Consider the following 16,307-nt stretch of genomic DNA (forward strand, 5'->3'; position numbering starts at 1 on the left):
CACACAGGTAGGAAGATGGTTTATTTAATCTTTTCTTTGCTTATAAATGTTTATTCAGGTTGGATTTATTTGTAAAATATTTGTAGAAGTATAAATAAGGATTTATTGTAGAATTTAATGACTTCCCTTCACCCCCCCCTCGTTCTGGACGCCTAATTTGTAACCTGCGCCTGATTTTTTAATGTGTAGAACAGGTTTTTTCAGTTCTACAAAAATCTTAACTTGCTCCATTCTAACTTAGTTTGGAGTACGTTTTCACTGTGGAAACTTTGAAATCAGGCGTCAGTGGCCGGACATGCCCCCTTTTGAAAAAAAATTCTGTTCCAAAGTAGAACTGTTCTACCTGACTAGAACTGCAGAAATAAAAAATGTGGAGAATTGCGATTTCTAAGATAGTCCGTTCTCCACCAGTTGCTCCTAAAAATCAGGCGCAAATCATGTGGAAACTTGGGCCCAATGAGAGCTGACAACAGCTAGAACAAAAACAGCTCCCCTGTAATTCAGTGGGGAAATGCATGATGTGGTGGGGTAATGTACCCGGAGAGAAGGAAGGTGCTAGATCTGTGCGGAGTTATCCGATCCCAGCCAGGCAGCAGTGAAGGCACTATGATTGGTCTCAAGTATTTGGAAGGGGAGCAAAAGTAAAAGATTCAGACAGTGTCTTTGATCCCGATTGCTCTCCACTGACCCTTGCGGGGAGGTACTAGTGCATGTACAGTGGGCAAGCATGAGATTTAACTTGGGCTTAGTGCTACTCATGGTCAAATAGCCTGCCAACACTCATCGTCCAGACTTAGACATAAAAAATAATAACTTTGGTGAGGTACAATAGAACTGCTGTGCCCAGCTCGAGTCACCACCTTCAGGAGAGGAATTTTTAAAAATTACCATGCATATGAAACATCAATGTTACATACAAACATACAAAATTGACGGGCAGGAAAAGAGCAGCTAGTCCATCAAGACTGTCCCACACACCATGATGACCAGATGGCTAAACATATGTTTCCTCCCCCGACCTCACACCCATCCCCACTGTCATGTAAGCTCCTAGGAGAGGTAAAAAAAACAAGAGGGAAAAAACGCAGGGCCAATAGGGGGAAAAAAAATCCTCTCCAACCCCCTCAGGCGATCAAAACCAGTCCAGAGGATCAAATCTATCGCTACTGTAGCTCATTAGACGGAGGGTGTTGTGAAGCTGTCAGCAGCTCCACTCAGCTGCTGCTCCAACACGCAAAGTGAAAGAAAAGAGGTTTGCGTCCATGATGCCCCAAAGGGCAATACCCTGCTAAAGTGTACCTTCCACACCAAGATACTGAGAGGTGGAGGCAAAATCAGAGGGATTTCTCCTGAACACATTGTTGTGACCAAATCAAGAATGGCATTGGAAGCAAATAGCCCAGCCACCATCTAGGCCGAGGAATGATGTTTAATTCGCACCTTTTAGCGATGACTGATGGAGGTTGAAAGAGGTGGGAAAATTATATACATTGGAAAATAAACTGTGGGGGGAGGGTGGGGGGGCAGAGAGAGAAAGAAATATCTTGGCAGTACTTACCCCAGGAGTTTTCTTAAATAATGTTGGAGTCTCCACATCTACAAAACCTGGAGACAAAATATAAGAATGCGGTCAGGTACTGAATGAATATACTTGCTGAACATCGCAACTTCACATGTTTCATGCCTCATATCATTTGGTAAATTTTTTGACTGATAGGGGATGAAATTGCCACTTTTTATCACCCTATTCGCGCCTCTGGAGGGGCACAATGGCATTTTTGCTTGGGGGGGTGGAGGGGGGGCATGATAGTGCCTCCGGGGAAATTATACAGGAGGTTTTGGGAGGCGCTGTCCCTCAGCGCAGCACCCTGGGCCATCGCGCAACTAGCGATGACATCATCGCCGTCTGCGCTGACCCCTCACTGCCCAACCCCTTTGCTCGCCCCCCGCGGGGAAATTGCCCCGTGGGTTGCGAAGCTGGTGGACATCCACCGCTCCTTAAAGGGAAGACCCGTAGTGCCCCTGGGCGTCATTTTTATTTGTTGGCCGACTCTTAGGTCGGCCCGACAATGGCGGCCATTGAGTCGACTGGGCTGCCATCGTGCACTCTGTTTTGGGTGCTGGCCCGGTCAATTGCCTCCCTCGTGGCCCAGTGACGGCCACCAAAGGGCCTGCAGTGTGCGCAGCAGCCCTCCCCTTTAATTGAAGGGGAGAAGCGTTGTAGCATGTCAGTGCGCCGCTGTCACCCCAAGAACGTGCCTCCAAGGAAGCGGAGTGCCGGAGACAGAGTATTGGTGAAGCCACACCTGGAGTACTGCGTACAGTTTTTCTCTCCGTATTTAAGGAACGATATACTTGCATTGGAGGCTGTTCAGAAGAAGGTTCACGGGGTTGATTCCGGGGATGAGGGGGTTGACTTATGAGGATAGGTTGAGTAGGTTGAGCTTATACACATTGGAGTTCAGAAGAATGAGGGGTGATCTTATCGAAACATATAAGATAATGAGGGGGCTCGACAAGGTGGATGCAGAGAGGATATTTCCACTCATAGGGGAAACTAAAACTAGGGGACATATTCTCAGAATAAGGGGCCGCCCATTTAAAACTGAGATGAGGAGGAATTTCTTCTCTCTGAGGGTTGTAAATCTGTGGAATTCTCTGCCCCAGAGAGCTGTGGAGGCTGGGTCATTGAATATATTTAAGGCAGACATAGACAGATTTTTGAGCGATAAGGGAATAAAGGGTTATGGGGAGCGGGCAGGGAAGTGGAGGCGAGTCCATGATCAGATCAGCCATGATCTTATTAAATGGCGGAACAGGATCAAGAGGCCAGATGGCCTAATCCTGCTCCTATTTCTTATGTTATTCCTTTGAGGGGCGCATGGTCCAATTCCACGTCGAAAGTGAGACTTCCAGGCCGGGTGCAGGAAGTCCCGTCCCCGGAAGGTCACCGCCCCCACTCGAGGCGAAGGGCAATTTTCAGCCCATAAATTATTTTATCAAAACTGCAACTTTGCTATAGAAGAGTAAATTGCTCAAAGGAGTGATTTAAACACGAATTATTACAGTATATGGAGAAAATTCAGATGGGTCAGCTTGTAACAATAGTCCATAATTAACAGAGACAATGAACAGCATTGACTCAGGGAAGGTGAAGGGAGAATAAAGCAAAAGAAAGGAATTCTCATTTATACAGTGCCTTTCACCCAAGCGGTTCACAGGCAATGAATTACTTTCTGAAGCGCAGTCCCTGCTGTTCTGTAGCCAAACCAAATTGTCTTTGGGATCTTGCTGTGCGTAATGAGATAAATTACTAGATTTTGGAGGTGTTGAATGAGTGCTAAATGTTGGCCAGGATTTTAGGAGAACTCCCCTACTCTCTTCTTTGAATTGTGCTATGAACGGTTGGGTGGGCCCTCATCTGAAAGAAACACTGTCTCTGACAGTGCATCATTCTCCCAGCATTGCATTGTGTCAACCTAGCAATATGCTCAAGACTCTTCAGTGAGGTTTGCATACACTAATAACCTGATTCAGTGGCAAGAGTACTACTACAAAAATAGGAGGGAAAATAATTATAAAGGGAGAAAGGAAAAAGGACCAAATAGTGTGACATCCTTGCAAGCGAGTGTTTCTTACCATGTAAATTACAGAGATACTCCCGCATCCTCATGACCATTTGGGAGCGCAGTCGTAAGTTGTACTGCAATTGGGAGCTCCTCAGGTCTAGATAACGGTGCTGCATACGCAGTGCTTCTGACTTCTACGGAAAAGTAGAAATTCAGAATTTAAAAAACAGCCCGACATGCTAGAAAATGTCAAAAAATGAATTCTTAAAATATAGAATCTTACAGCACAGGAGACGACCATTCGGCCGATCGTGCCTGTGCCGGCTCCATGAAAGAGCTATCCCGATTAGTCCCACTCCACTGCTCTTTCTCCATAGTCCTGTAAATATTTCCTTTTCAAGTATATATCCAATTCCCTTTTAAAAGTTACTATTGAATCTGCTTCCACCACCCTTTCAGGCAGTGCATTCCAGATCATAACAACTCGCTGGGTAAAAGTATTTCTTCTCATCTACCCTCTAGTTCTTTTGGCAGAGGGGAGATAAGGATAAGTCATTATTAATCTATTATTAATAATGTTATTATTAAACTGTCTAAATTGTCACTGTTGCCTCGATATCAGCAGAGCCGTTGTCAGTTTTATTCATATAATCTTGAGAGGCACCAGGTGCAGCAAATCTCCTTTAGAAAGCTCTTGAGTAGAGCCACTCCCAATGGCTCAGTGTGGTATGACATTGCTTTCCAGGACTGATCCCTGTTTTGAGCTGAGTTAGATTATCTCAGTTGGGTAGCAGTTGGAGTCAGTACAATTGGACTGATGTCCCTGGGCTAGGAGGGGATAAAAATAGCAACCAGGAGCCCTACTCCTGTCTGGAGCATCACTGCTGGACAGTTGCCAAAGGAGGACACCACCAGGCTAGACTGTGATGACTCCATGGTCAAACAAGCTATCACTGTCCAAGTTCAAAGGACCAACGATCTTTTGGCTGCCCCCAGCCAAGAAGTCACTGCCTTTAGGAGAGTTGGGACAAAAGAGAAAAACTGGAGGGGTGGGATAAGAAACCTTCTCAATATACCTGTCCTATAATGCACAGTTATGAGTTTATTCATATAATCTTGAGAGGTAGAGACCCAGAGGTATACCTTCTTTAGAAGACACTGAACTTGCATTTATATAGCACCTTAGGACACCACAGAGATTGAAGTAGTCACTGTTGTTATGTATAATTGGCAAGACTTTAGTCACTTCCTTGCCATGACGATTAAGAGTTCTTCTGTGTGATAAATTAGCAATTTAACCTCAGAAAGAGAGAAGAGGAAAAGCAAAACACACAAAAAAAGGAAATGGTGCACCACTGGGCTATAAGTGGCTGTCTGGGTGATGGTGGTTGTCTTGGGGCAGGAAACATCCTTAAGAATGCTCAGCTTCCAAGTACAGAAGGATGGACAGGCAAATGTGCTGCCACAAAGTTGGCAAATGCAATCCTTGGCCTGTGGTGAGTTAACTGATCTCATCAGGGGCAGCAATTGGGAGTCTATAACTGGCTTCAGTGCTTCTGGATGAGGGAGAGGAATGATTGGCCAGGCCTCCTACTCTAGATCACAATCTGGTAACCTGTGCTAAAAACTGCCTGTGCATGGATGTCGGGTGAAGACAGAATTGGCCCTGCTACAATTCCCGCCACTCCCCATACATTCTGGCAAGGCTCATACAACTGGGCAAGTTAGAAAAATGATCAACTGAGTGATTTATTGGTTAGCTGCTGACAAATTTGGGACCATAACCTAACATAAGTCAACAGTTTCACGATATGAAGGAAGAAAATTGAGAGGAAAATAGCAGGAATTCAAACAGTGCCATCACTAAACAAGAGCAATTTGAGACCATATGCCATCACAGTGTGAGTGATGTGGTAAAACAGTGAAAACGGCATCCTGCCACATTTGTATCTGGTTACAGCGTGATATGAATACCTTCAAGTACGATAACTGCCAGACAGCTTAACAGAGAAATGAGATGAAGTGTGCAGCTTTTTATGAGGAACAAGAAAGTGGGGTAGAAAATAAAATTTTAAGTAAATACAAAGTTGCCTGTGTTTGTGTTTCAACTCCAGGACTCGCCTTTACAAGTTCGTTGGTTTCAAAGGGCAGCTTCTTGCATCTGTTCAGAATCTCAGCATGCTGCATCCGCACTTCAATCTTACCTGTTGACATCTCCTAAAACATAAAAGGCAACCTGTCAAATCGGGCAGGTTTCACTGCCAGGACAAAATCATATTAAAATTCGCACAACAAAAATATCCAACAGTGAAAAAGAAAAAACGCACAATCTCTGAATGACCCAAAGTTTACAGCATTTTATACAAGTATAGAGCACATAACCTACTTAGGCTGACACTTCAGTGCAGTACTACAGCACAAAGTTAGGATCTACCACAGGAGTCAAGGTCCACTGTATTCTTCAGGTGAAGCAGCACTACAGAGTAGCAGGTAATTTGACCAGTATGCACAGATATAATTCAGTCTGCATTTTAAAGTCTTATATTCTGTTCATATGTTACATGGTGTACTTTGATTTATACAATTGCTTAATAGGAGCAAAAGGAGAGCAGAGTTGGTGGATCACGGGTGCCTCTCTGCAGCACAGGCTGAGGAGCTGGGACATGCAAAGCTGAGGCACTGTAGTGCTACCACTAGTAGGAAAGTATAATTACATTATAAGCATGGGCACAGGAATTTATAATGGCAAAAGTTGACAATAGGAAGTAACATTTTCTAGACAAAAGATTTTTTTATATATTATAGATATTTTGATGTTTCTTTTAATGGTCTTGATGAAGCTATATTACACATGAATGCAGTAGCATTTCTGCAACATCATGCAAAAATGAACAAAATTTGAACAATTTGGTTTAAAATATGTTGTAAATTTAAACAAATGCACTGTACCCTGTCATGACAGGCTTGGGAGGTGATTGGCAGAAACCAGGTAGGGAGGAAGAGAAAAATTGTGCGGTGAACCAAGCCTCAAGCACATCCTGCCAACCGATTCAGAGAGCTGTTAGCAGAGACCTGGGAACCACTCAAAGTCCAGGAAATGATGCACAGACCGAAGGGGAAAATAACTTTAAAACAAGGGAAAACAAGTGTATTACTGTACTGTTACATTGCTACAGTCTGGTAGCTAGCACATGGCATTTCTATACCAAAACTCTGTGCCATGGAGTGGTAACCATGGAGGTTTATGCCTATGATTCCTCACATTAATTTCCAAGTCTTTGGGTGTGCTTATAGAGCAGAGGGTGGGCACTACCCACAAGAAACAAAGCATTCTCAACATTATTGGTTCAAGATCATTGGTTGTGATCTTCCAAAATTCTAGATTGGAAGGTATCAAATGTAACCCCGCTGTTCAAGGAAGAAGGGATGGAGAAAACAGGGAACTACAGGCCAGTTAGCCTGACATCAGTCGTCGGGAAAATGCTGGAATTTATTATTAAGGAAGTGGTAACAGGACACTTAGAAAATCATAATATGATTAGGCAGAGTCAACATGGTTTTATGAAAGGGAAATCGTGTTTGATTAATTTATTAGTTATTTGAGGATGTAACTAGCAGGGTAAATAAAGGAGAACGAGTGAATGTAGTATTTTTGAATTTCCAAAAGGCATTCGATAAGGTACCACATAAAATTTTATTATGCAAGATAAAGGCTCGCAGGGTTGGGGTAATATATTAGCATGGATAGAGGATTGGTTAACAGACAGAAAAGGGAGTAGGGATAAATGGGTCATTTTCCAGTTGGTAGGCTATATATAACTAGTGGGGTGCCGCAAGGATCAGTGCTTGGGCCTCAGATATTTACAAGCTATATTAATGACTTAGATGAAGGGACCGAGTGTAATGCATCCAAGTTTGCTGACGATAAAAAGCTAGTTGGGAAAGTAAGCTGTGTGGAGGACACAAAGGCCGCGATTTCCCCAACCTCAGCGGGTCCGTGGCGGGCCTCTGCATTGCTGCTGGGCTCCAGCCCGCTGCCCAAAATTATTTTACGCTGATTGGGCTTATTAAGCACACCCAGCGCGTTTGCTGGCCAACTGAAGGAAGCGGGTCTGATGACGTCATTTGATGATGCATATTCAGCCTGTTTTCTTAAAGAAACCACGCACAAATTTATTTGACAGTTGTGCTGTCAGAGTTCTACAATATTAAAGTACTGCAAACACTGACAGAGGTGCATGGCTGCACCCAGGCTCTCCCATGACTCCCTCCATGGAGGGAGTCACAGCACGCAGGAAGGTTCTCTTCCCTTCGTATAGGCAGAAGAGACTTCCCCAGGTGACCAACGCAGTCTGGTTGCACATTGCACAGGAGGGCACAAGCAGGGATGTGGTAGGAGGACCAGGCTGCAGTGGCGCAAACCTTCCAATGATCTCAGTGGATCACAAAACGTTACTGCAAAGCCACACTCAACCTCATCCTGCTGTGCCACTCATCACATCCCCATCACTCTGCCTTCCCTACTCTACTCCTGCACATCCTTACTCACACCAACTTACCTTACACCTCTACCCATTCCTCTTTATCTACATTACCACTTCCCCATCTCACTAGTCACATCTTACACTCACCCTCATCCTAGTCTAACCATACCAACTAACAACACAAAATGGTGGACAATTGTGTGTTTTATGCAATGTTCATGTAAAGTTTCTGATAATGTGGTGTCAAACATTAAAACCTTTACATTCAACACTTTGCGTTCTTGGACCAATCTGTGTGCACCTTTGGAAATGGCTTAGTGTGTTGCAGTGAATGATGAGACATAGTTATACCCTCCGCAATGGTGGTGAGTGTGAAAGGAATGGTTTGGGTATTGTAGGGATGCTTTATGGTGTTGGTGTGAGGTGGTGCCAACCCGGTGCATCGTGTGGCAGCCAGAGTGTACGGCAACAAGAAGTAAATCTGGCCATGGTGAGGCCATCCCTGGCAGTAATGTGGTCAGGTGCTGATGCCCTGTGCAGCATTAGTTGATTGTGAAGAAGGTTGGTGTTGTTGGTGCTGCTGCTGGTGTGCCTGGTGATGCTGGTTTTGGGGTTAATCGTGGTCAGATTCTGAGGGCCAAGGTGACAGAGCGTAAATATTTCCCATCCTATTGGAGCAGATAACAGTTGAAGGAGAGATGACAGAAGCACTCTGTCAAAGGTGAGAGATGTTGCTGCAATGAGGTGGGCCTGGCTGGAGCGTTTGCTACAAAGACTTGCAGCCTGCATAAAGTACAATCTGTCTTCCAAGGGAAGAAACCAAAGAGTCTCTGGGTTTGGCAAGTGTGCAGGTATAAATTGTGAGATTTTAGAGAAGTTTTAACGCTGTCATCAATCATCTGCTTCAATGGCCACTCAACCTCTGCCTCAGATGATCAGACAGGGTCCAGGAACAGCATGAAATCCGTGGGCGACCTGGTAAAGTTAAAAGGTGAGTAAAATATCACTGTTAAGGGCGCTAAACAAGCCAATAATTGGCTCAATTGCCTGCCCCGCCGCTGCATGTCGGGTCTGCTCAGCGCTGACAGACCCGACATTTGGGAAAGGCGCATGGTGGCGAGTTGACAGCTGGGTCTCGACCCACTGTCAAAAAAAAACATTTTCCCACCCGAACCCACCACCAATCCTGTCTGCTGACACCCCGGAAAATTCCCTCCAAAGTGTCTGCACGTGAGTGGGTAATAAGGTGGCAGATGGTGTATATGAGGAAATGTCAGGTTATTCGCTTTGGTAGGAAGAATAGAAAAACAGAATATTTTTAAAATGGTGATAAATTATTAAGTGTTGGTGTTAGAGAGATTTAGTTGTCCTTGTACAGGAAACACAGAAAGTTAACATGTAAGGAGAGCAAGTTATTAGGAAGGCAAATGGCATGTTGGCCTTTATTACAAAGGGGTTGGAGTACAAGGGTAAGGAATATAAGAACACAAGAAATAGGAGCAGGAGTAGGCCATACGGCCCCTCGAGCCTGCTCCGCCATTTAATACGATCATGGCTGATCCAATCATGGACTCTGGTCCAGTTCCCTGCCCGTTCCCCAACTACAATTGTGCAGGACTTTGGTGAGACCACACCTGGAGTACTGTGCACAGTTTTGGTCCCCTTATCTGTGAAAGAACATAAATTCCATAGAGGCGGAGCAATGAAGGTTCACTGGATTGATCCCTGGGATCAGAGAGTGATTGAGTAGATTAGGCCTATACTCTCTGGAGTTTAGAAGAATGAGAGGTGATCTCATTGAAACATATAATTTTCTGAGGGGGATTGAGAGGGTAGATGCAGAAAGGTTGTTTCCCCTGGCTGGAGAATCTAGTCTCAGGATAAGGGATCGGCCATTTATGACTGAGATGAGGAGGAATTTCCTCACTCAGAGGATTGTGAATCTTTGGAATTTTCTACCCCAAGAGGCTGTGGATGCTGAGTCTTTGAGTATATTCAAGGCTGAGCTAGATAGATTTTTGGACTCTAGGGGAATCAAGGGATATGAGGATTGGGCGGGAAAGTGGAGTTGAGGTCGAAGATCAGCCATAATCTTAGTGAATGGCGGAGCAGGCTCGAAGAACCATATGGTCTACTCTTGCTCCTAATTCTTATGTTAAGAGCAACAGTGGCAGGTCTGAGAGCGAGTGTAATGGGGCCTGCAGCAGGAATGAAGGAGCTAAAACAAGAGGTAAATAGGAGGAGGAAGGGTGCAATAACACCTAATGGGAAAAAAGCAGTTGGATTGATGTACATAGTAGAATCTTTGGAAGATGTATGGACTTTAATTGGCAAAGCCAGTGACAATTCTGACACACATCAGATATAAGGCAAGCAGAACAACAGTTAATCCAGAGGCCTATAATGGAAAGAGCCCTATAAGAAACAATATTCATAACTTGAAAGCCTTTAGGGATACAGGAGATACATAAATCATTAACTGACCAGATTGGCTTGTCCTGGTGGTCGGGGGATGACTGTTCCGGTGACAGTAATCACAGACTCGAGAGGAAGTTCACAGAGTATCTTCTTGAGGTGTGCAATGGACTGTGGAGAGAGGCAGCACAACCAAATTCAAATGTGAAATCCCATCCTTTAAGGGAAGTAAAAAAAATCTACATTTTTTGTAAAAATGAGTGATGTTTAGCATGGCTGGTTGACAGTGGATGGACCTCACAGCACAAGCTGCAGATGTGAACTGCATCAGCAGTATAAAGGGCAGAGTTTTTCCAATACCGCCACCAATATGCCATGGAATGGTAGACTGTGGGCTCCTTCCCATCTGTGGCATCAAAGGAAACCCTGAAGAGTCACGCTGCCACTTACAAACTGGGAGGGAGGTAAAGAGACTCCAATATTATTGCACATCCGTGGTGGCACGGGAATCCTCAGCCAAGGGATTGTGCGAGGGGAGAGAAAATACAATTACAGTAAAATGCTCTGATTTCAGAACAACTTGGCTGAACAACATTTTAAGATTTGTTTAACACTAATAAAACACAGAGAGATTACATCTTTCAACTTCAAATCGACTGCTTTACAACTTAAGTAAATTATAATTAAGCAAGCCCTGTAGCTGTGGTTGTTACTGTCGTAAAAATTGTTAAACTCTAAACCTACTTACCTCCTCCTGTGGCATAACAATCTGCGTTAAACCGTCAAAATCTCTCAGTACAATAAAAGCACCCTGTCTGAACAAGCACAAACAGTTAATGACACACAACAGCAGTGGATACAGTGTTCAAATTGTAGTCCACCTTTCCAAAGTCATTTCTTTCTCTCACGAGAGCTCACCTTATTTCTCAGTCCAAGAGGCCCATCAGCTGGGAGTGATCTACGCCCTGGCTTCTTTCAATGCTGCACACTAACTGGGTGATATTAAATAAAAAGTGGACAGGGATTGCACCCGCTAACTTGCGGCCCGTTTGTGACTGCAGAGAAACACTGGTAGAGGATGTGGAGCTGTTCATGGCTCCTACTCGTCCTCAGGCAGAGTCCAGGAGACCAAGAAAAAGAAGAAAATGGGGAGAGAAGAAAATGGGGAGAGTACACAAAACAGCTATCAGCTAACATGCTTGACAAATCTTCTAGAATTTTTTGAGGATGTAACTAGTAGAGTGGACAAGGGAGAACCAGTGGATGTGGTGTATTTGGACTTTCAAAAGGCTTTTGACAAGGTCCCACACAAGAGATTAGTGTGCAAAATTAAAGCACATAGTATTGGGGGTAATGTATTGATGTGGATGGAGAACTGGTTGACTGACAGGAAGCGGATAGTCAGGATAAACGGGCCCTTTTCAGAATGGCAGGCAGTGACTAGTGGGGTGCCGCAGGGCTCAGTGCTGAGATCCCAGCTATTTATAATATACATTAATGTTTTAAATGAAGGAATTGAGTGTAATATCTCCAAGTTTGCAGATGACACTAAGCTGGGTGGCGGTGTGAGCTGTGAGGAGGATGCTAAGAGGCTGCAGGGTGACTTGGACATGTTAGGTGAGTGGGCAAATGCATGGCAGATGCAGTATAATGTGGATAAATGTGAGGCTGTCCACTTTGGTGGCAAAAACGGGAAGGCAGAATATTATCTGAATGGCGGCAGATTAGGAAAAGGAGAGGTGCAACAAGACCTGGGTGTCATGGTACATCAGTCATTGAAAGTTGGCAAGCAGGTACAGCAGGCAAATGGCATGTTGGCCTTCATAGCTAGGGGATTTGAGTATAGGAGCAGGGAGGTCTTACTGCAGTTGTACAGGGCCTTGGTGAGGCCTCACCTGTTCAGTTTTGGTCTCCTAATCTGAGGAAGGACATTCTTGCTATTGAGGGAGTGCAGCGAAGGTTCACCAGACTGATTCCCGGGATGGCAGGACTGACATATGAGGAGAGATTGGATCGAATGGGCCTGTATTCATTGGAGTTTAGAAGAATGAGAGAGGATCTCATAGAAACATATAAAATTCTAACGGGACTGGACAGGTTAGATGCAGGAAGAATGTTCCCGATGTTGGAGAAGTCCAGAACCAGGGGTCACAGTCTAAGGATAATGGGTAAGCCATTTAGGACCGCGATGAGAAGAAACTTCTTCACTCAGAGAATTGTGAATCTGTGGAATTCTCTACCTTGGAAAGTTGTTGAGGCCAGTTCGTTAGATATATTCAAAAGGGAGTTAGTTGTGGCCCTTACGGCTAAAGGGATCAAGGGGTATGGAGAGAAAGCAGGAAAGGGGTACTCAAGTTGCATGATCAGCCATGATCGTATTGAATGGTAGTGCAGGCTCGAAGGGCCGAATGGCCTACTCTGCATCTACTTTCTATATTTCTATGTTTTGTGGAAAGACTGAGCGTATAAAATCCATCACTGTCGAATACGAACACGTGTCAACATTTCTACAACTTAGGGAGAGGGTCTGCAGAATGCACCTTTAGAGCAGGACTGGGGGAGACTTGGAGTAGAGCTGACCACCCACTCTCAGCTCTGCACCGCATATGGCAGGTTAGGGGCAACAGTTCAGGGGTAGAGTCGTGAGATGGATCGGAGAGCTCTCTTGCTATTTCAGATCATAATATAACATTTCTTCCTGGAACATGAGAAAAAGTATCTGAATTGTGTATCATAATAAGGGATTTGTTATGGAAAATTCTGACAATAGACTCCCCAAAATCAAATAGATTGGATTAAAGCTACTTTATTACTTATTTAGATTTGATCAATTAGCACTGTTTTACAATGAATATGTCAATATTTAAACACCGTACCTTAATCCCTGTCCTCGTAAACGGTACAAATCAGTGAAGGACAAAAAGACTGAGTACATACCTCTGATACTGAATCCAGCCACAGAGTCTGACCTCCTGACCGATGTGAGCAGCGCACAGCTCCCCACAAGTATGAGTCCGAAAGACAAAACTATTCAGATCTGTGGAGGGAGAGAAAAAGAATTTCATAGAGCACTCACACTGATTATTATTCGAAGAAACAGAAAGAAAGCTTTCTCCAGCTGAATTCCACATGGGCCCACTGAATGCTGATGCCCATTGCAAACTTTCAGAAACCCCAATTTGTTTCAACAACTTGTATTTATATAGCGCCTTTAACATAGTGAGACGTCCCAAGGCGCTTCACAGGTGTGTTACGAGTTAAGTAGAAATTAGCGCAGGTGACCGCTTGGTCAGAGAGATAGGTTTTAAGGAGCGTCTTGAAGGAGGAAAGAGAGGTAGAGAGGCGGAGAGCTTTAGGCAGGGAGTTCCAGAGCTTGGGACCTAGGCAACAGAAGACACGGCCATCAATGGTTAAACAATTATAATCAGGGATGCTCAAGAGGGCAAAATTAGAGGAGCTCAGACATCTCGGGGGGGGGGGGGGGGTGTGGGGCTGGAGGAGATTACAGAGATAGGGAGGGACGAGGCCATGGAGGGATTTGAAAATAAGAATGAGAATTTTTAAATCGAGGTGTTAACCGGAAGCCAATGTGGGCAACGAGCAGAGGGGTGATGGGTGAGCGGGACTTGGTGTGAGTTAGGACACAGGCAGCTGAGTTTTGGATCACCTCTAGTTTAAGTAGGGTAGAATGTGCGAGGTCAACCAGAAGTGTATTGGAATAGTCAAGTCTAGAGGTTACAAAGGCATGGATGAGAGCTTCAGCATCGGATGAGCTGAGGCAAAAGTGAAATGGGCGATGTTACGGATGTTTCCGGTGGCATAATGCCATTGGAGTGGTTTATGCCCACAATTCCACCCAGGTGAGCTACTGATCTTAGATAGGGAGTCACATGGGAAAGCTGAAAAAAAATCCATGAATTTGGGAAATCCAAAATGGAAACTAACATTGCTGGATATGCACAGCAGTCCTGAAGACGGATCCCAGATGGAAGGCTTATCATTTTTTGTTTTTATTCAAAAGGAAAAGACAAAGCATTTCCCAGCAGCCTGCCAGCTTTTACTTAGAGGCCCAGAATGGTGTGTGACAAACTAAAAGTTGTTTAAAAATACATTTTTTAATATAGTGTTCTTCTTGCTGGACGATTATACAGAAATGATATAGGGTTCAGGATAGCACTTTCTATCAAGGCAGATGTCCCTCCTAAGAATGCATTTTGTGAAACATTTTTGAAAAAGTTCAGGCTTTGTTTGCTGAAATTGAAAATTCTGGGTGATATCAGGAACCTAAAGATCTCTGGAGATCAAACCCGTTAATATCCTCCCTCCCAACCAAACTACCAGCATCTCAAACAAAAATATTCTGAAATCCTGTATTTACAACAGGGAGCTATAAGTAATTTCAGTGTGTGCCATTGGGAAACAGAACATTCCTAATTTTGAAATAACATATGAAAACGTAGCGCATAGTGCCACCACCGAGATGTTAAACTGGTTCATCTCGCTGTCCCAACTTATTATTCTCTCAGTCACCGTGCCTGCTTCGCTCTCTTTCTAAAAAGCAGTAGTTAGGGATCAGCTCCTGCCTTTTTATCTCTGGGGGCTGGGTTTAAATCCAGCCTAGACTGATGGAATGAAGGTCATCTCTCTCTGAATTGGATCTAGGCTTTCCCATATCCCACAGGGGCTTGTGCGCACATTAAAAGATGGGACTTAATTTGGGACTAAATGGATTCAGAGAAGCTACAAAATTGTTGTGTAAGATGTGAAGAAGCTTGTGCAGTAGGGGTGCCCAACTGAGGTTGGAGCAGAGCAAGAGGAGCATTGCTCAATCGTTGGCTATGCTACAATTTGCATTGAACACGAGACTCCCAAAGCAAGCGCTCTACTCGGAACTCCTTCACGGCAAATGAGCCAAAGGTGGATAGAGGAAACGTTACAAGGACATCTTCAAAGCCTCCCTGATAAAGTGCAACATCTCCACCGACATTTGGGAATCCCTGGCCAAAGACCATCCTAAGTGGTGGAAATGCATCTGGGAGGGTGCTCAGCGCCTCGAGTCTCATCGCCGAGTGCATGAAGAAAACAAGCTTGGGCAGCTGAAAGAACATCCGGCAAACCTGTTCCACCCTCCCTTACCCTCGACGACTGTCTGTCACACCTGTGGCAGGGACTGTGGCTCTCGTATTGGACTGTTCAGCCACCTGAAGCAAGTCTTCCTTGGTTCCGAGGGACTGCCAATGATGATGATGATTATAATAGCACCTTTTACGTATTAAAAAAAGTCCCAAGGCCTCCTGATCTAGGAGTAGTTGAAAGCTGACACCAAGTGGTAGCATTGGAAAATGCATTCACTGCCATATTCATCTTGAACACAAATTCAAATAATCACACTATAGCCCTTCTGTGAATGTTTCCACATTCTACACAGCCATTATTGTAGTTTCCCCCAATCATTTTGTAGCTGAAGGACCAGAAAAACAAAGCACACTTTATAAACGTACACTCTACCCTGTATATACATACATAATTTATATAGAGATAACGTACACTAAGTCATCAGGTCTTTGAAGACTGCAATGCATCATAGTGATGTCATAAATTAAGACACAAAACTCAATTTTAATCTCATCTCCACACGTGCAACTGATTTAAATTCGTATGATTGTACAAAAGCCCCAATGAGAAGCCATGGACATCACCGATATCCAACAAAACAAGGGGAAGGAAAGACCGGACATCTTTTTCACAAGGGCGGAGAGAGGACACTTTTGTTTTCCCTGTCTCCAAGTACTACAAGACAAGAATGTCTAAGTTATTAGTCTTCATGGGCCACTCAGTG

At 44.3% G+C, this 16,307-nt stretch overlaps 1 protein-coding gene across 2 annotated transcripts in view; it reads right to left on the bottom strand.

Annotated features, from left to right (window-relative positions):
• dars2 (aspartyl-tRNA synthetase 2, mitochondrial) overlaps positions 1-16,307 on the bottom strand; it is a 50,903-nt gene that overhangs the window by 25,584 nt on the left and 9,012 nt on the right. The window contains exons 2-7 of one of the 2 annotated variants that reach the window (XM_070887428.1): positions 13,406-13,505; positions 11,217-11,283; positions 10,538-10,639; positions 5,661-5,786; positions 3,640-3,763; positions 1,559-1,605 (exon numbers count right to left, since the gene is read on the bottom strand). In XM_070887428.1, the coding sequence (XP_070743529.1) occupies positions 1,559-1,605; positions 3,640-3,763; positions 5,661-5,786; positions 10,538-10,639; positions 11,217-11,283; positions 13,406-13,505 (566 nt within the window). The remainder of the gene's footprint in view (positions 1-1,558; positions 1,606-3,639; positions 3,764-5,660; positions 5,787-10,537; positions 10,640-11,216; positions 11,284-13,405; positions 13,506-16,307) is intronic. The other variant, XM_070887429.1, reaches the window with a different exon arrangement.

This window comes from Pristiophorus japonicus, chromosome 8 (assembly GCF_044704955.1).
Source record: "Pristiophorus japonicus isolate sPriJap1 chromosome 8, sPriJap1.hap1, whole genome shotgun sequence".
Taxonomy (NCBI): Eukaryota; Metazoa; Chordata; class Chondrichthyes; family Pristiophoridae; genus Pristiophorus; species Pristiophorus japonicus.